The following is a 21496-nucleotide window of genomic DNA, read 5'->3' on the forward strand; positions in this document are numbered from 1 at the left end:
TCTGGAATTTCATTTCTGTTCCATTAATCTATGTCTATCCTTATGCCAGTACCTTATTTTTTTTTTGATTACTGTAGGTTTGTATAAGTTTTGAAATAGAAAAATATAAGTTATCTAACTCTTCTCTTTCAAGATTGTTTTGTTATTATGAGTCTTTTGGATATCTATATAAATTTTAGGATTAGTTTGTCACTTTTTGCAAAAACCCAGCTAGGATTTTGACAGAGATTGCATTGATTTTTAATATCAATTTGGAGAGTATTGCCATGTTAACAATGTTAAGTCTTTTAATCTATAGATATCTGGGATGACTTTTATTTAGGTCTTCTTTAATTTTTTAAAATAATATTTTGTAGTTTTCAGAGTACAAGTTTTACACTCCTGTTCATTTTATTCCTATATATTTTATTCCTTTGGATTCTATTTATTGTAAATAGGGTTCTTTATTTTATTTTGGATAGTTTATTGTTATTATGTAGAAATACAATTTACTTTTTATATTTTAAAAATTTCACTTTCATTCTAAGTCCTCATAAAGCATTTATTATAGTGTAATGGTGAAGCACTGGATTTATAATTCTGATTTTGCCACATGACGAATCAAGAAGTTTATCTTCATAAAAACACTTTGAAGCAGTGACTTCAACTTCAGTGTTTCTATAGATCTGATAACAATTAATGTCACGTTTTCTCTTTTTGCATTGATCATGCAACGATATAAAGTACCCTATGCCCTTATCAATAAGCAGTATCCTTGGTCAATGAATGAAGGTGTGAACAATTTTTAAAATTCTTTCCATATAGTTTCTTTTTTACTCTGTCACCCAAGCTGGAGTACAGTACTGTGATCATGGCTTACTGGAGCCTCGACCTCCCATGCTGAAGTGATCCACCCATCCCAGCCTCCCGAGTAGCTGGGACTACAGGCATGCACCACCATGCCCAGCCATATATATATAATTTTTTTTTTTGCTAGAGACAAGGTCTCACTTTAATGCCCAGGATGCTCCTGGGGTCAACTGATCCTCCTACTTCTACCTCCCAAAGAGCTGGGATTACAGGTGTAAGCCACTGCACACAGCCCATTTTCCATATAGTTTCAAAGCAATTATCAGGCATGGTTCTAACAAGAAATGGATTTAACAGACATGCTTGAAATGGATTCACTTAAAGAGCAGTTGAACAAATATGGTGTGAAATAAAAACTTGGAGTGGGGAAAAGTACTCATTATAAATCAGCAGCAGTGGAAATCTATACAGTAATTGGTTGCCAGTAGCTCCAATTATTTTGAAAGGTCTCACAGTTGACCTTTCTTTCTTTCTCTTTCTCTCTTTCTTTCTTTCTTTCCTTTCTTTTCTTTCTGAGATGGGGTCTTGTTCTGTTGTCCAGGGTGGAGTGCAGCAGCATGATCATGGCTCACTGCAGCTTCAACCTCCTAGGCTCAAGTTATCCTTCTGCTTAGCCTCCTGAGTAGCTGGGACCACAGGTGTACACCAGCATGCCTGGTGAATTTTTCAATTTTTTGTAGAGAACAGGTCTTGTAATATTGCCCAGGCTGGTTTTGAACTCCTGGACTCAAGCAATACTCCTGCTTTGGCCTCCCAAAGTGCTGATATTACAGACATGAGCCACTGTGCCTAGCCAACAATTGACTTTTTTATATTAATTTTGTAACCGTAGCTTGCAGAGCTCCTTTATTAGTTCTAATAATTTTTCAGTGTATTTCTTAGGATTGTATTTATACAAAATTGTGTTCTCTGCAGATAGTTTTAGTTCTTCCTTTCCAATCTGCATGTGTCTTATTTCTTTTTTTTTTCTGTTGAATTGCTCTGGATGGGTTAGAACCTTCAGTGCAATATGGAATAGAGGTGGCTAAAGTGGACATACTTGTTTGGTTCCTAACCTTAGAAGGAAATCACTGATTCTTTCACTAATTAGTATGATGTTATCAGTAGGTCTTTTTATATATGACATTTATTAGATGTATAAGGCAGGAACAGAAAGAAAGTTTAAAGGATTATATTGTGAACACTCACTCATATGTATATTCTTACCACTAATATTTGACAGTTATCATTTTGCTATATTCACTTATCATGTATCTATCCATCCATCTGCACACTCATCTATCTATATTATTTTGTGGATGCATTTTCAAGTTGCAGATGTCAGTATACTTTACCCTTTAACACTGCAGTACACATAACATTAAATAGATTTTAATATTGTTTATAGTAATTTCTTAACATTTTTAAGTATAATTTACATGCAGAGAATCCCAAATCTATTGTACCATTTTATGAGTTTTAAATAATGTATATGCTTATGTAATCCAAACTGCTGTGAAAATACAGAATATTTTACTCAAACATCTTTACTCAAACAAGTTTCTTCATAATCCTTCCCAATTAATAACTCCTCAAGACAACTACTATTCTGATTTTATAAACATTTTTGTGTATGGCTTCTTAGCATAGTGCTTTTGAGAATTATCTGTGTTGTTGCATCTGTCAGTAGTTTTATCTTTTAATTGTTGAGTAATATTCTATTGTATGATTATATAACATCACAGTTTGTTTTTTGATTCTCTTGTTGATGGATACCTGGGCTATTTCCAGATTTTTACTGTTTTGAATATAGCTACTAGGGTCTTACTTATACGAGTCATTTTATGAACATATGCTTTTAATTTTTCTGAGTATATACATAGTAGTGAAATTGCTAGATTGTAAGACAGATGTATGGTTAGTTTTTTTTTTTTTTTTTTTTTTGAGATGGAGTTTCTTGTTGCCCAGGCTGGAGTGCAATGGTGCAATCTCAGCTCACTGCAACCTCTGCCTCCTGGGTCCCAGTGATTATCCTGCTTCAGCCTCCTGCGTAGCTGGGATTACAGGCTCATGCCACCACGCCTGGCTAATTTTGTACTTTTAGTTGAGATGGGTTTCTCCGTGTTGGTCAGGCTGGTCTCAAACTCCTGGCTTCAGGTGATCTGCCTGCCTTGGCCTCCCAAAGTGCTGGGATTACAGGCGTGAGCCACTGTGCCTGGACATATGTTTAGTTTTATAAGAAACTGCGAGACATTTTGAGAAAGTGTTTGTATCATTTTACATTCCCATCAACAATGTATGAGTTAATGTTACTCTATATCCGTGTTAATATTTGGTAGTACATTTTTCCATTTAAACTAATTTTAGACATTCTGGTGGCTGTATAATGGTATCTTATGATTTTAATTTTAATTTTATTTCCCTGAAGACTAATTTGTATTATTTGCTCTCTTTCAGACAGTTCGGCATGGTTTTCCTCATCAACCCACAGCATTAGCCTTTGATCCAGTTCAGAAAATCTTGGCTATTGGGACGAGAACAGGTGCTATACGAATGTATCCTTAATTTTTGGTTCATTATTTGCTACATTAATGCCAATTACATTTCTTTAAATATTCAGGTAAGAGAAATATTTATGACCAAGTAAAGTTCATTTTTTTAAAGAAATGAGTAACTAATTGTGAAAAATCTACATTTTCAAATTTATTGTCATATTTTTAATGTCTTTGAGATCAGTATTGATGTCTCTTCTTTAACTCCTGTTATTGGTAATTTGTATCTTGTCTTTTTTCCTTATCTGTTTGCCTGGAAGTTTATCAATTATATTGATTCTCACAAAGAATCAACTTTTGGTTGCATTCCTCTTTTTTATTGTGTTTCTATATTCGATTTCATTGAATTCTGCTTCAATCATTTAAATTTCTTTGCTTTTGCTCATCTTAGGTTTGACTTGATCTTCTTTCTTTAGTTTTTAGGTGGAAACAGGTAATTAATTTGAGAACTTTCTCCTTTTCTAATATGTGCCCATAGTACTATAAATTTCCTCCTGAATTTTACTTTAGTGTCATCCTATTTTTTAAAATTAAACTTTTTATTTTGAGATAATTGTAGATGAACATGTAGTTATAAGAAATAATACAGAGATATCCATATTTTTCCACCTACTTTGCTCCAATTGTAATATCTTATAAAACTATAGTGTAATATTACAACCAAGATATTGACATTATACTATAAAGATATAAAACATTCCTATCACCACCAGGATTCTTCAGATTGCTCTTTTATAGTCACAATTTGTCCCTCCAACACCATCCCTGACCCCTAACAATCACTAATTTGTTTTTCATTTCAATAATTTTGCCACTTAAAAAATGTTACATAAATGGAATAATAGAGTTTATAATCTTTGGTGATTGGCCATTTTCACTCAGTATAGCTCTCTGAGGATTCATTCATGTTGTTGCATATATCAGTAGTTCATTTTTTAAAATATTGAGTTGGATAATATTCCATAATATAAATGGACCACAGTGTAGTCATTCACCTATTCAAGGAAATTTTGACTTGTTTCTGGTTTTTGGCTATTCTTACTAAACATCTATGATCATCTGTGTACATATTTTTGTGTGAACCTAAGTTTTTATTTCTCTGGTATAAATGCCCAGGACTACAACTGAAGAGTCATGTGGTAATTAAATAATTTAGTTTTAATTATTTTAGTGTACCATTTGGTGTTATGAAATAAATTTTTATTATTATGCATCCATCATCACCATCCTTTTCTGTAACTCTTTCACCTTGTAAAACTGAAGCTCTACACCTATTAAATGATAACTCTCCATATCCCTCTTCCTCTAGTCCCTGGAAACCACCATTCTGCTTCCTGTTTCTGTAATTTTCACTCCTCTAGGTAACTTACATAAGGGAAAGCATACAATATTTTTCTTTTTTGTGATTGGCTTATTTTATTCAGCATAATGTCCTTAACATTTATGTATGTTGTAGCATATGTGAGAACTTCCTTCCTTTTTAAGACTGAATAATATTTCATTGTATGTATATACCACATTTTTATATCTGTTCATTAATTGATGGACACTTGGGTTTTTTCCATGTTTTAGCTATTATGAATAATATTGCTATGAACATGTGTGTACACATATCTCTTTGAGACCTTGCTTCTAGTTCTTTGGGGGATATATCCAGAAGAATAATTGCTGGATCATATGATAATTGTATTTTTAATTTTTTGAGGAACTGTCATTCTGTTTCCCATAGCAGCTCTACTACTTTACATTTTCACCTATAGTAATTGCCTTTTGATGTAAAAATTTTTAATTTTAATGAAATTAAAGTTGGCTATTTTTTGTGGCACATATACACCATGGAATATTATGCAACCATCAAAAACGATGAGTTCACGTCCTTTGTAGGGACATGGATGAACCTGGAAACCATCATTCTCAGCAAACCAACACAAGAACATAAAATCAAACGCTGCATGTTCTCACTCATAGGCGGGTGTTGAACAGTGAGAGCACATGGACACAGGGAGGGGAGCACTACACACTGGAGTCTGTTGGGGGGAAGTAGGGGAGGGACAGCAGGGGGTGGGGAGTTGGGGAGAGATAGCATGGGGAGAAATGCCACATATAGGTGAAGGGGAGGAAGGCAGCAAATCGCCCTGCACATATGCACCTATGGAACAATCTTTCATGTTCTTCACATGTACCCCAAAACCTAAAATGCAATAAAAAAAAAAGTTGGCTATTTTTTTCTTTTGTTGCCAGAAATCTTCACCAAATGGAATGAATCTTTTACCCTGTTTTCTTCTAAGAGTTTTATAGTTTTAGGTTTTACATTTAGGTCTTTCATCCATTTTGCATTAATTTTTGTATATGATAAAAGGGTCTAATCTCACTATTTGGCATGTGGATATCCCATTTTCCCAGTGCCATTTGTTTACAAGACTTTTCTCCATTGAATGGTCCTGGCACTCTTGTTAAAAATTATTTGATCATACATGTTAGGGTTTGTTTGTGGGCTATTTTATTTTACTGATCTATAGGTCTGTTTTTATGCTACTACTACACTGTTTTTATTTACTGTAACTTTGTAAATTGGAAACCAGATTGTGTGAAATTTCAAATTAGATGATTTTTCAGTATTCATTAAAATAATCAGGTAGTTTTTGCTCTTGATTATGTTACTGTGATATATCATGTTTATTGATTTGCATATGTTGAACCATTCATGAATTCCTGATATGAATCCCACCTGATCATGATAAATGATTTTTTAAAAATATGTTATCTTGTAGAAATTGATTTGTGAGTGTTTTATTGAGGATTTTCGCATCTAGATTTATCAGAGATACTGGCTTTTAGTGTTCTTTTTTGTTTTGTCTTTGTTGATTTTGGTATTAGGATAATGCTGGACTAATAGAATGAATTTGAAAGTATTCCTTGCTTTTCAATTTTTTTTTTTTAAAGCGTTTGAGTAGAGTTGGTATTAGTTCTTTAAATGTTTGGTAGAATTCAGTTATGATACTATCAGGTCCTGGGTTCTTCTTTGGTAAAATATATGTATATACTTTAATTACTGTTTAAATCTTCTTACTCATTATTGGTCTGTTCAGGGTTTCTATTTCTTCATATTTCAACCTTGGTAAGTTGTATATGTCTAGAAATTTGTCCATTTCTTTGAAGTTTTTAAATTTGTTGGTGTATAGTTCCTAATAGTTTCTAATGAGGCTTTGTATTTCTGTGGTATAAGATATAACATCCTTTTTAGTCTTTGATTTTATTTAGATTTTCTCTCTTTTGTTCTTATTCTAGCTAAAGGTTTTCAATTTTATTTACTTTTTCAAAAAATCAAATTTCATTTTGTTGATATTTGGCATTTTTTTAGTATCAATTTTGTATCTTTATACTCTAATCTTTTTATTTCTTTCCTTCTACTAATTTTGGGTTTGAATTGTTCTTGCTTTTCTTGTTATATTGTTCATTTGAAGTCATTCCAATTTTTATGATCATGACTTTTTATTGCTATAAAAACGTTTTTCTTAGAGCTTCTTTTGCTGTATTTCATATGTTTTAGTATGTGGTGTTTCCATTTTAATTTGTCTCAAGAAAATTTTCAATTTTCTTTTAAATTTCTTCAATAATCCGTTTATTATTTAAGAATAATGTTGCTTAATTATGAATTTGTACAGTTTCTGATGTTTCTTCTGTGGTTTATTTCTAGTTTTATCCCATTATGGTCAGAAAAGTTATTAATATGATTTTGACTTCTAAAATTGTATTAAGACTTGTTTTGTGACTTAACATATGGTCTGTCCCAGAGAATGTTGCATGTGCTGTTGAGAAAAATGTGTATTCTGCAGCTATTCGATGGAATGTTCTATAAATGCCTGTTTGGTCCATTTGGTCTAGAGCGCAGTTTAACTCTGACGTTTCTTAGTTGATTTTCTGTTCAGATGATCTGTCTATTGCTGAAAGTGGAGTGCCAAAATTTTCTACTGCTATTGTGTCACAGTCAATTTCTCTCTTTAGGTCTGTTAATATTTGCATTATATATTTGGTTGCTCTGGTGTTGAGTGCATATATATTTACAATTGTAATATCCTGTTGTTGTATTAACCCCTTTATCATCATATAATGTCCTTTTGTATTTTTTTTTTTTTTTTTTTTGCCATTCTTGACTAAAGCTTATTTTATCTGATATAAGTATAGCTACTCCTGCTCTCTGTTGGCTTCCATTTGCATGCAATATCTTATTCATCCCTTCACTTTCAGTTTGTGCATGTCTGTACAGGTAAATTGAATTTCTTGTAGACAGCCTATAGTTGGGTCTTTTAAAAATCCATTCAGCCACTCTTTCTTTATTTTTATTTTTAAAAAAAATTTCAATAGCTTTGGGGGTACAGTTTGTTTCTGGTTACATAGATAGCTTCTTTAGTGGTGATTCTGATATTTTAGTACACCTGTTACCTGAGCATTATATACTATACCCAATATATAGTCTTTTATCCCTCCCCACTTTGAGTCTCCAAATACCATTATCTCAATGTTATGCCTTTGCATCCTCATAGCTGAGCTCTCACCTAAAACATAAGACATTTGATTTTTCATTCTTGAGTTACTTCAGTTAGAATAATGGCCTTCAGCTCCATCTAAATTTCTGCAAAAGACACGTCATTCTTTTTTTAATGGCTGAGTAGTATTCTATGGTGTATATATACCACTTTTTCTGTATCTACTTGTTGGTTGATGGACACTTAGGTTGGTTCCATATCTTTGTAATTGTGAATTGTGCCACTATAAACATGTGTACATGTGTCTTTTTCATATAATGACTTATTATTATTTTTGGGTAGATACTCAGTAGTGGGATTGCTGGATCAAATGGTAGTTTTACTTGTAGTTTTTAAGGAACATCTATACTGTTTTCCATAATGGTTGTTCTAATTTACATTCGTATCAGCAGTATAAAAGTGTTCCCTTTTTACCACATCCATGCCAACATCTATTTTTTTAAACTTTTAAATTATGGCCATGCTTGCAGGAGTAAGGATGCAGGTGTAATTTCATCGTGGTTTCAATTTGCATCTTCCTCCTACTTAGTGATGTTGAGTTTTTTTTTTTTTTTTTATGTTTGTTGGTTGCTTGTATATCTTTTTTTGAGAATTATCTATTCATGTCCTTTGCTCACTTTTTGATGGGATTATTTGTTTTCTTCTTGTTGATTTGTTTGAGTTCCTTGCAGATTCTGGATACTAGTTCTCTGTTGGATGCATAGTTTGTCGAGATTTTTTTTTTCACTCTGTGGGCTGTCTGCTGATTATTTCTTTTGCTGTATAGAAGCTACTTAGTTTAATTAGGTCCCATTTATTTATTTTTGGTTTCATTGCATTTGTTTTTGGGGTCTTAGTCATGAATTCTTGCCTAAGTCAGTGTCCAGAAGAGTTTTTCCAATGTTATCTTCTAGAATTTTTATGGCTTCAGGTCTTATATTTAAGTCTTTTATCTATCTTGAGTTGATTTTTGTGTAGAGTTAGAGATGGGGATCCAGTTTCAGTTTTCTACATATGACTTGCCCATTCTTTCAGTTGAAGACTTTTGTCCATTTATTTTCAAGATTATTTTCTGTTGACATTTTATTACTTGTTTTCTGTTTGTTTTGTAGATACTTTCTTTATGTTTTCTTCTTTTACCGTTTTCCTTTGTGATTAAGATAATTTCTCTGGTAGTATGTTTTGACTTTGTGCTACCTATTTTTAGTCTATTTAAGTTTTCACATTACGGTTACCATGAGGCTTACAAAAAGACAGGTTATTTAAAACTGATTATGACTTAACTTTGATTGCAAAGATAAGTATTATAACAAAACCAAAGTCTACCCTTTAACCCCCCAATAGTTTGATTTATTGGTGTTTCAGTTTACATATTTTATATTATCTGTTTCTTCACCAATTATTGTAGCAATTATTGATTTTAACAGATTTGTCTTTTAGCCTTAATACTTATGATGTAAATGGCTTACGTATCCACATTACAGTTTTAGAGTATTTTGAGTTAGTCTGTCTTTTTTTCTTTTAGCAGTGAGTTTAACACCTTCAAATGTTTTCTTATTATACACTAATGCTCACTTATTTTAGATTAAATAGATTTTAGTATTTCTTGTAAGACAGGTCATCTTTTGATTAATTCTCTCAGCTTTTGTTTGTTTGGGAGTCTTTGAATGTGTTTAAATGATACCTTTGCTGGGTACAGTATTCTTGGATGGCAGACTTTTCCTTTTATTTCAATATCACATCCCATTATTTTCTGGACTGCAGGATTTCTGCTGAGAAATCTGTTGTAGTCTGTATTCAGGATGCTGTTCAATGTGATGTTTCTTTTCTTTTGTTGCTTTGAGTATCCTTTCTTTACATTTCACTGGTTATGATAGGCCTTGGAAATTTCTCCTTTGGGTTGGGTGTGATTAGTAGCCTCTGAACTTCCTGTACCTGGATGGTGTCTTCTTTCTCTAGATTTTGGAACTTTTTTATCCATTATTATTATTTTTTACATATGCTTTCCAGACCTTTTCCTTCTTGTCCTCTTCTAAACACTGGCCTGCTGTTTCTTTCCATTCTAGGGGGAATTTATATTGAGAAGTAGAACTAAAACAATTCACTGGAACTAACTAATTGATGTTTCATTGTTGCTTGGTATGGGGAAGACTTACAGTAAGCAGAACTTAAATGCTTCTCTGGAATTAAAATCCTTCCCTGTTGTTTCCTGGACTGAGGAACACTTATAGTGAGCACCAGAATTTAGACATCGCCCTGGAACTGTATTGTTGCCCTGCCATTGTTTCCCAGTCTGGGGAAGACTTAAGCAGAAGCTAGGACTTAATTCTGACATTTTAGTTATGTCTCTGTAAGAAGAAGGTTCCAGATTGAGCACCTGGGCTTTGGGGAAAATCTGGTTAGAAATTTAGGCCTTCCTGCAGATTGTGTTCTCTGCAGCCTTATGGTATATCAGTCAGTTGCTTTTACAGTTTTATTTATTTTTAATTTTTTTTTGTAAAGTTAGGAGATACAAATGCTATTTTGTTACATGGATATATTGGGTAGTGGAGAAATTGGGGATTTTTTACCCATCACCCAAATAGTATACATTGCACTCAGTAGGTACTGTTTTATCCTTTAGCCCCCACTCCTTAACTCCATCCCACCTTTTGGAGCCTCCAATGTCTGTTATTCAACTCTGTATGTCTATGTGTACTCACTGTTTAGCTTCTGCTAAACATATAGTTAGTGAGAGCATGTGGTTTTTGACTTTCTATTTTATTCTATTTCTGAGTCATTTCACATCTTAGGATAATGGCCTCAAGTTCCATCCATGTTGCTGCAAAATACACAGGTTTATTCTTTTTATGTCTGAATAGTATTCCATGGCACATATATACATGCATACACACACACATACATATATACACATATATATAAGTACCATGGAATACTACATATATACACACATATGTGTATATATACATATCTCATTTTATATATGTATACATGTGTGTATATGTATGTGCCATGGAATACTAGTATAATATACTACTACAATAATACTATCATATATACACACACATGCACACATACACACATACCTATATGTATATTACTTTTTAAAAATCAACCCTTCATATGATTCATTGGTGAACACTTAGGTTGATTCCATGTCTTTGCTATTGTGGCTAGTGCTGTGACAAACAAGTCAGGCAATGTGATGTCTCCAGCTTTATTCTTTTTGCTTAGAATTTATTTGGCAATTAGGACTCTTTTTTGGTTTATACGAATATTACAATTACTCTTCTTCTGTGGAGAATGATGTTTGCATTGGTAATTTGATAGGAACTGCATTGAATATGTACATTGATTTGGGCAGTATGGTCATTTTAATGACATGGATTCTTCCAATCTATGAGCATGGATGTTTTTCCAGTTTTTGGTGTCATCTATAATATTTTTCATTGGTGTTTTGTAGTTCTCTTTGTAGAGATCTTTCACCTCCTTGGTTAAATGTATTTCTAGATATAAATTTTTCTAGCCATTGGAAATCTGATTGAGTTCTTGATTTGCTTCTCAGCTTGATCACTATTGGTATATATAAACGGTTTTGATTTTTATACATTGATTTTTTTTATCCTGAAACTTCACTGAATTTTTCTATCAAATCTAGGAGTGTTTTGGAGGATTATTTAGGGTTTTGTAGATATAAGAATTTATTATCAGTGAAAAGATATAATTTGACTTCCTTCTTTCAATTTGCTTACCTTTTATTTCTTTCTCTTTTTTGATTGCTGTAGCTGGGACTTCCAGTACTATGTTGAATACGAGTGCTGGAAGCTGGCATTCTTGTATTTTTCAGTTGTTAGGGGGACTTCTTTCACCTCACCTCATTGAGTATGATGTTGGCTGTGAATTTGTTGTATATAGCTTTGATAATTTTGAGATTTGTTCCTTGTATGCTTATTTTGTGGAGAATTGTTATCATGAAGGGGTCCTGGATATTATCTAATGCCTTTTCTTCATCTATTGAGTTTATTGTATAGTTTTTATGTTTTTGATTTGGTTTATGTGGTGAATCACATTTATTGATTTGCATATGTTCAATCACCCTTGCAGTTCTGGAATAAAACTCACTCGACTGTGGTGTATTATCTTCTTAATGTGCTGTTGGATTTGGTTTGCTAGTATTTTGTTGAAAATTTTTGCAACTCTGTTCATCAGAGATATTGATCTATAGTTTTCCTTTTTGCTGTGTGTCCTTGCCTGGCTTTGGTATCAAAGTGATACTGGCTTCCTAGAATGAATTAAGTAGTATTCCTTTCTCAACATTTTGGAACAGTTTCGGTAGGACTAATGTAAGTTCTTTATTATCCATCTGGTATAATTCAGCTGTGAATATTTCTGGTATTAGGGTTTATTTTCACAGGAGATTCTTTAATTACTTATTCAATTTACTAGTCATTATTGGTATTTTCTGGATTTTTGTTTCATCCTAGTTCAATCTCAGGAGGTTATATGTTTTCAGGAATTTATCCTCTTCCTTTAGGTTTTTAGTTGGAGAGTGTAGAGGTGTTCATAATAGTCTGTTTTTTTTTTTTTTTTTTTTTTTTTGCGCATTTCTGTAATATCAGTTGTAATGTCAGCTTGCTTACTTGAATCTTCTCTCTTTTATTTTTGGTTAATCTAGCTGGCAGTCTATCATTTAAAAAATATTTTCAGAATACTAACTTTTCATTTATTTGTTTCTTTGTATTCTTGATTTGTTTCAGTTTCATTTAGTTCTGCTCTGATCTTTGTTACTTCTTTTCTTCTGCTAGCTTTGGCTTTGTTCTTGTTTTTCTAATTCCTTAAGGTGTGACAGTAAGTTGTCAATTGGAGATCTTATCATCTTTTTGAGGTAGATATTTAACATTATAAACTTCCCTTTTAGCACTGCTTTTGCTGTATCCTGTATGTTTTAGTATGTTGTATTTCTGTCTTCATTTGTTTCAAAACAATTTTAAATTCCAAGGTTAATTTCATTATTGATGCAACAATCATTCAGGAGTAGGTTATAGTTTTCATAGTTTCTGTTGGTGTTGATTTCTAGTTTTAATTCCACTATAGTCTGAAAAAATACTTAATTTCAATTTAAAAATTTTATTGACACTTGTTTTGTGACCTGGCCTATGGTATATTTTGGGGGATGTTTCATGTGCAGAACAGAAAAATATATATTCTGTGGTTGTTGGGTAGAATGTTTTAAAATTTCTGTTTGTTCTAGTCTAGAGACCAATTTAAGTACAAAACTTCTTTGTTGATTTTTCTGCCTCAATGATCTGTCTAATACTGTCAGTGGGGTATTGAAATCCCCCACTATTTTTGTTTGCTATCTATCTCTTAGATCTGGTGGTATTTGTTTTATGAATATGGATGCTCTGGTTTTGGGTGCATATGTATTTAGAATTGTTATATTTTATTGTTGAATTTATCACTTTATTATTTTATAATGTCCTTTTTTAAAACCATTGTTGATTTTATGTCTATTTTATCTAGTGAAGTATAACTATTACTGCTCATTTTTTTGTTTCCATTTGCATAAAATATTTTTTTTCCAATTTTTGATGTTGAGTCTTTAAATGTCTTTATCAGTTAGGTGAGTTTCTTGTAAGAAGCTATGGTTGGATCTTTTTTAAAAAAAAATATTCTGGGAGATCCAAGATGGCCGATTAGGAGGAACTCGCGATTGCAGCTCTGAGAGAAAGTGCAGAGGGTGAGTGGACGCCGCATTTCCAGACGGATTTTTACTACCCACAGACCAGGAGATTCACAGGGGGAAGAGCACCACAGGTCGCCAGCGCTGCTGGCTTGAGCGGCACGGCTGCTAGGCCTGCACCCTGAGGCAGGGAGAAGCGGCTCCTTCTGCAGAGTGAGTGCAACCAAGTCCCCTGTAAGCCAGCAAGGGGAGCTGAAATAGGGAGTCAAGCCAGGAGATTCCCCGGGCAAAAACGTGCCATGAATCTCAGAGCCGCCACTTCAACTGATGCAACGGCTCACAGGGCAGCAGATTTTTACTGCCCACAGACCAGGAGATTCACAGGCGGAAGAGCCCCACGGGTCGCCAGCGCGGCTGGTTTGACTGGTGCAGCCACTTGGCCTGCACCCTGAGGCAGGGGGCAGTGGCTCCTTCTGCAGAGTGAGTGAAACTGAGTCCCCTGTAAGCCAGCAAGGGGAGCTGAAACAGGGAGTCAAGCCAGGAGATTCCTGGGCAAAGAAAGTGCCACAGGAAACACAACTGAACCCGGGTCGGTCCAGCTCTGTGGGGGAGGGGCGTCCTCCATTAGGACACACCCTGCAGTTCCCAGGGCAATTTGCCGTAACCAAGGTAACCCGCCACTACAGAGACTCCGTCACTACAGGGGCGGGCCAACATAGCGGAAGCAGTTCTAACTACACCCATATAAACAGGACTGCAGGGAAGTTCACAAGGAAGCTGGGCGGAGCCCACAACAGCTCAGTGAAGCCTCTGCAGGCTGAGTGCGACTAGGCTGCCACCTTGTGGGCAGGGAAAGCAACAACAAGACAGCGGAAAATCATAAAGCACTAAATTCCTGGGACAGAACACCGGGAGGGAAGAAAAAGGGGGTTTGTGAGTTCTGCTGCTGCAGACTTAAAATTACCAAAATCAGAAAGACAGCAACTACAAAGTCGATAGGCGGATAAATCCACAAAGATGGGAAGAAACCAGTGCAAAAAGGATGAAAACACCCAAAATCAGAACACTTCTCCTCCTACAACGGAGCAGAACTCCCCAGCAGCAAGGGAACAAGACTGAATGGAGAATGAGTGTGATGAAATGACAGAATCAGCTTTCAGAAAGTGGATAATAAGAAACTTTCGTGAGCTAAAAGAACATGTTCTAACCCAATGCAAATAAACTAAGAACCTTGAAAAAAGACTTGACGAAATGCTAACAAGAATGGACAACTTAGAGAGGAATATGAGTGAATTGATGGAGCTGAAAAACAAAACACGAGAACTTCGCGAAGCATGCACAAGTTTCAACAGCAGAATTGACCAAGCAGAAGAAAGGATGTCAGAGGTCGAAGATCAACTCAATGAAATAAAACGAGAAGGCAAGATTAGAGAAAACAGGGTAAAAAGGAATGAACAAAGCCAACAAGAAATATGGGACTATGTGAAAAGACCTAATCTACGTTTGATAGGGGTACCTGAATGTGACGAAGAGAATTCATCCAAACTGGAAAATACTCTCCAGGAAAACTTCCCCAACCCAGCAAGGCAGGCCAATATTCAAGTCCAGGAAATACAGAGAACACCACAAAGATATTCCCCTAGAAGAGCAACACTGAGGCCCATAATCATCAGATTCACCAGGGTTGAAATGAAGGAGAAAATACTAAGGGCAGCCAGAGAGAAAGGTTGGGTTACCCACAAAGGGAAGCCCATCAGACTCACAGCAGATCTCTCAGCAGAAACACTACAGGCCAGAAGAGAGTGGGGGCCGATATTCAACATCCTTAAAGAAAAGAACTTTCAACCCAGAATTTCATATCCAGCCAAATTAAGCTTCATAAGTGAAGGAAAAATAAAATCCTTTGTGAACAAGCAAGAACTCAGAGATTTCATCACCACCAGACTAGCTTTACAAGAGCTCCTGAAGGAGGCACTACACATAGAAAAGAACAACCAGAACCAGCCACTCCAAAAACACACGAAATGGTAAATAGCATCAACACAATGAAGAATCTGCATCAACCAATGGGCAAAACAGCCAGCTAGCATGAAAATGACAGGATCAAATTCACACATAACAATATTAACCCTAAATGTAAATGGACTAAATGCCCCAATCAAAAGACACAGAGCGGCATAAATTGGATAAAAAGCCAAAACCCATCAGTGTGCTGTATCCAGGAAACCCACCTCACATGCAAGGATACACAAAGACTCAAAATAAAGGGATGGAGGAAGATTTACCAAGCAAATGGAGAGCAAAAAAAAGCAGGAGTTGCAATTCTCATCTCTGATAAAATAGACTTTAAAGCAACAAAGATCAAAAGAGACAAAGAAGGACATTACATAATGGTAAAGGGATCAATGCAACAAGAAAAGCTAACGATCCTAAATATATATGCACCTAATACAGGAGCACCCAAATACATAAGGAAAGTTCTTAAAGAATTACAAAGAGACCTAGACTCCCACGCAATAATAGTGGGAGACTTCAACACCCCATAGTCAATATTAGATCAACAAGACAGAAAATTAACAAGGATATCCAGGACTTGAACTCGGACCTGGAACAAGCAAACCTAATAGACATTTCCAGAACTCTCCACCCCAAATCCACAGAATACATTCTTCTCAGCACCACATCACACCTACTCTAAAATTGACCACATAATTGGAAGTAAATCACTCCTCAGCAAATGCAAAAGAACAGAAACCATAACAAACAGTCTCTCAGACCACAGTGCAATCAAGTTAGAACTCAGAATTCAGAAGCCAACCCAGAACCACACAGCTTCATGGAAAATGAACAACTTTCTCCTGAATGTTGACTGGATAAACACTGAAATGAAGGCAGAAATCAAGATGTTCTTCGAAACCAACAAGAACGAAGACACCACATACCAGAATCTCTGGGACACATTTAAAACAGTCTCTAAAGGAAAATATATAGCAATAAGTGCCCAAATGAGAAGAAAGGAGAGATCTAAAATTGACACCCTATCATCAAAATTGAAAGAGCTAGAGGAGCAAGATCAAAAAAACTCAAAACCTAGCAGAAGACAAGAAATAACTAAGATCAAAGCAGAATTGAAGGAGATAGAGACACGAAAACCCCTACAAAAAATCAATAAATCCAGGAGCTGGTGTTTTGAAAAGATCAACAAAATAGACAGACCACTAGCCAAACTAATAAAAAAGAAAAGAGAGAATAACCAAATAGATGCAATAAAAAATGATAAAGGGGATATCACCACAGATTCCACAGAAATTCAAACCATCATCAGAGATTATTACAAACAACTCTATGCACATAAACTAGAAAACCGGGAAGAAATGAACAAATTCCTGGACACTTGCCTCCTCCCAAGCCTAATCCAAGAAGAAGTCAAAACCCTGAATAGACCAATAACAAGGTCTGAAGTCGAGGCAGCAATTAAGAGCCTACCACCCAAAAAAAGCCCAGGTCCAGATGGGTTCACAGCTGAATTCTACCAGACATACAAAGAGGAACTGGTACCATTCCTTCTGAAACTATTCCAAATAATCCAAAAAGAGGGAATCCTTTCCAAATCATTTTATGAGACCAACATCATCCTAATACCAAAACCCGGCAGAGACTCAACAAGAAAAGAAAACCACAGGCCAATATCCATGATGAACATAGATGCAAAAATCTTCAATAAAATGCTGGCAAGCTGATTGCAACAGCACATCAAAAAGCTTATCCACCATGATCAAGTAGCATTCATCCTGGGGATGCAAGGCTGGTTCAATATACGCAAGTCTATAAATGTAATTCACCACATAAACAGAACCAAAGACAAAAACCACATGATTATCTCAATTGATGCAGAGAAGGCCTTCGACAAAATTCAACAGCCCTTTATGCTAAAAACTCTCAATAAACTAGGTATCGACGGGACGTATCTCAAAATAATAAAAGCTATTTATGACAAACCAACAACCAATATCATACTGAATGGGCAAAAACTGGAAGCATTCCCTTTGAAATCTGGCACTAGACAAGGATGCCCTTTCTCACCACTCCTATTCAATATAGTACTGGAAGTTCTAGCCAGAGCAATCAGGCAAGAAAAGGAAATAAAGGGTATTCAATTAGGAAAGGAGAAAGTCAAATTGTCTCTATTTGCAGACAACATGATTGTATATCTAGCAGACCCCATCGTCTCAGCCCAAAATCTCCTGAAACTAATAAGCAGCTTCAGCAAAGTCTCACGATACAAAATCAATGTGCAAAAATCACAAGCATTCCTAAACACCAATAACAGACTTAAAGAGAGCCAAATCAAGAACGAACTGCCATTCACAATTGCTACAAAGAGAATAAAATACCTAGGAATACAACTAACAAGGAACGTAAAGGACCTCTTCAAGGAGAACTACAAACCATTGCTCAACGAAATAAGAGAGGACACAAACAGATGGAGAAACATTCCATGTTCATGGTTAGGAAGAATCAATATCGTGAAAATGGCCATACTGCCCAAAGTAATTTACGGATTCAATGCTATCCCCATCAAGCTACCAATGACCTTCTTCACAGAACTGCAAAAAACCACCTTAAACTTCATATGGAACCAAAATAGAGCCCGCATAGCCAAGTCAATTCTAAGCAAAAAGAACAAAGCAGGAGGCATCACACTACTGGACATCAAACTATACTACAAGGCTACAGTAATCAAAACAGCATGGTACTGGTACCAAAACAGAGATATAGACCAATGGAACAGAACAGAGGTGTCGGAGGCAACACAACATATCTACAACCACCCGATCTTCGACAAACCCGACAAAAACAAGCAATGGGGAAAGGAATCCCTGTTCAATAAGTGGTGTTGGGAAAACTGGCTAACCATATACAGAAAGCAGAAACTCGACCCCTTCCTGACACCTTACACTAAAATTGACTCCAGATGGATTAAAGACTTAAACATAAGACCTAACACCATAAAAATCCTAGAAGGAAACTTAGGCAAAACCATTCAGTACATAGGCGTAGGCAAGTGCTTTATGACCAAAACACCAAAAGCATTGGCAACAAAAGCCAAAATACACAAATGGGACCTGATCAAACTCCACAGCTTCTGCACGGCGAAAGAAACAGTCAATAGAGTGAATCGGCAACCAACAGAATGGGAAAAAATTTTTGCAGCCTACCCATCTGACAAAGGGCTGATATCCAGAATTTACAACGAGCTAAAACAGATTTACAAGAAAAAAACAAACAAGCTCATTCAAAAATGGGCGAAGGATATGATCAGGTACTTTACAAAAGAAGACATACATGAGGCCAACAAGCATATGAAAAAATGCTCATCATCACTGGTCATTAGGGAAATGCAAATCAAAACTACATTGAGATACCATCTCATGCCAGTTAGAATGGTGATCATTAAAAAATTTGGAGACAGATGCTGGAGAGGATGTGGAGAAATAGGAACACTTTTACACTGTTGGTGGGAGTGTAAATTAGTTCAACCATTGTGGAAGACAGTGTGGCGATTCCTCAAGGACCTAGAAATGGAAATTCCATTTGACCAGCAATCCCATTACTGGGTATATATCCAAAGGATTATAAATCGTTCTACTATAAGGACACATGCACACGAATGTTCATTGCAGCACAGTTTACAATAGCAAAGACCTGGAACCAACCCAAATGCCCATTGATGATAGACTGGACAGGAAAAATGTGGCACATATACATCATGGAATGTTATGCAGCCATCAAAAACGATGAGTTTGTGTCCTTTGTAGGGACATGGATGAACCTGGAAACCATCATTCTCAGCAAACTGACGTAAGAACACAAAATCAAACACCACATGTTCTCACTCATAGGTGGGTGTTGAACAATGAGAACACATGGACACAGGGAGGGGAGCACTATACACTGGGTTCTGTTTGGGGGAGTGGGGGGGACGGGGGGGGCGGGGAGTTGGGGAGGGATAGCATGGGGAGAAATGCCAGATATAGGTGCAGGGGAGGAAGGCAGCAAATCACACTGCCACGTATGCACCTATGCAACAACCTTGCATGACTTTCACATGTACCCCAAAACCTAAAATGCAATAAAAAAAAAAATTCTGCCAATCTATATCTTTCACGTGATGCATTTAGTTCATTGACATTCAAGAGTTGATATTGATATGTGAGGTTTTTGTTCCTGTCATAATGTTAATTGTTACTTAGATGGTTTGCAACCTTGATTGTGTAATATTTGTATAAGTCCACAAGTTTTATGCATTCATGTGTTTTTATGATGGCATTGCCCATTCATTTCCACATTTTGAACTCCGTTGAAAATTTCTTGTATAGCTGGTCTATGAATTCCCTTAGCCTTTGCTTGTCTAGGAAAGATTTTATTTCATTTTTATTAGTGAAGCTTAATTTAGAAGGCTACAAAATTCTTTGCTGGATGTTTTCTTTTTTCTTTAAGGAGACTGAAAATAGGACCCCAATATTTTCTTGTTTGTAAGGTTTCTGCTGAGAAGTCCACTGTCAGTCTGATGGTATTTCCCTTACAGCTGATTAGCCACTTTCGTATCACTTTTAGGACTTTCTTTTTCGTTTAGACTGTGGATTGTCTGATGACTATATGCTGTGGTGAAGTTTTTCTTAAAATGTATCTCCCAGAAGTTACCTGACCTTCTATGGGTGTCTAAATCTCTAGCAAAACCAGGGAAGTTTTCCTGAATTATTCCCTCAAATGTTTCTTTATACTTTTTACTTCTTCTTCTTCTGGAATAATGTTAACTTGTAGATTAGGATGCTTAAATAATCCAATGTTTCTCAAAGTCCTTGCCAATTTTTATTTATTACGAATACGTTTTGTCTGACTGGGTTAATTAAATAGCTCTGTTTTCTAGCTCTGAAGTTGTTTTTGTTTGTTCTAGCCTGTTAGGGATTTGAACTCTATTTTTGTGGTTCTTTTAATGAATTTTTAGTTCTAGAAGCTCTTTTTAAAATATAATCATCCTCCTTAGTAAATTTCTAATTCATATTCTGAGTTGTTCTTCTGACTACTTTGAATTGGTTTCCAACTGTCTTTTAGATCTTATCGAGCTTCCTTACCATCCATATTTTGAATTCTTTATCTTTGAATTTTCATTTTGAATAGGATCCATTGCTAGAGAGTTGATATGATCCTTTGCAGGTGGTATAACACTTTGGTTTTTTTTTTTTTTTTTCATACTGCCAGAGTTCTTATGCTGGTTCCCTCTCATCTGAAGAAGCTGTCACTTCTTATCTTTGAGTTTAGTTTTGTTTTGATGGGACGTCATTTTTTCCCCTTGAAGGTATGATTGTCACATATGTTACGTATGATTGTTTGGCTTCAATTCTAGGTGCTTTCAGGTGTCAAGAACTGTATGAGTTCCTTGTTTATAGATAATCTTTGTGCAGTGGCTTTCTCAAGTGCCAGTTTTAGTAGCGATGTCCTGGATATTTTTGCAGGCTAACGCAGGAACAGGATTATATTGGTCTCAGGAAGCTTATCTCATTCCTCAACACTGTGCACTTCCATCAGCAGGTTTTGTATTGTGTTGTGCAGTTCAACCCCCAGGCTAGTAGGTGGCAACTATGCGTAAGAGTGTCTGTGACAGAAGGAGATGGGTACGGGCTTAATGTTTGTTTAGTGAGGTGCTCTCTGTTGTTTTAGGTGGTGATCTGGTCTGTGGAATCCCTGGTTTCCAGGAGCTTCCTGCTGAGCTTCCGTAGGTGGGTGGACAAAGCTGGGTGGAACTGGACAGCCAAGCTCACTCAGGAATACCCTATTGACAAGAGCAGACATGAACACTGACATGAGTGGCAGGGGAGCTCTGGTGAAATGTGTTGAATTCTCTG

At 35.7% G+C, this 21496-nt stretch overlaps 1 protein-coding gene across 9 annotated transcripts in view; it reads left to right on the plus strand.

The window, feature by feature from the left end:
• STXBP5L (syntaxin binding protein 5L) overlaps positions 1–21496 on the plus strand; it is a 440807-nt gene that overhangs the window by 56489 nt on the left and 362822 nt on the right. For 8 of the 9 annotated variants that reach the window (XM_064374676.1, XM_064374677.1, XM_064374680.1 and 5 more), the window contains exon 3: positions 3286–3383. In XM_064374676.1, the coding sequence (XP_064230746.1) occupies positions 3286–3383 (98 nt within the window). Of the gene's footprint in view, positions 1–3285; positions 3449–21496 lie in introns of those variants that run through there. The other variant, XM_064374683.1, reaches the window with a different exon arrangement.

This window comes from Aotus nancymaae, unplaced genomic scaffold, assembly GCF_030222135.1.
Source record: "Aotus nancymaae isolate 86718 unplaced genomic scaffold, 86718_ANA_hifiasm-v0.15.2.pri h1tg000011l, whole genome shotgun sequence".
Classification (NCBI taxonomy): domain Eukaryota; kingdom Metazoa; phylum Chordata; class Mammalia; order Primates; family Aotidae; genus Aotus; species Aotus nancymaae.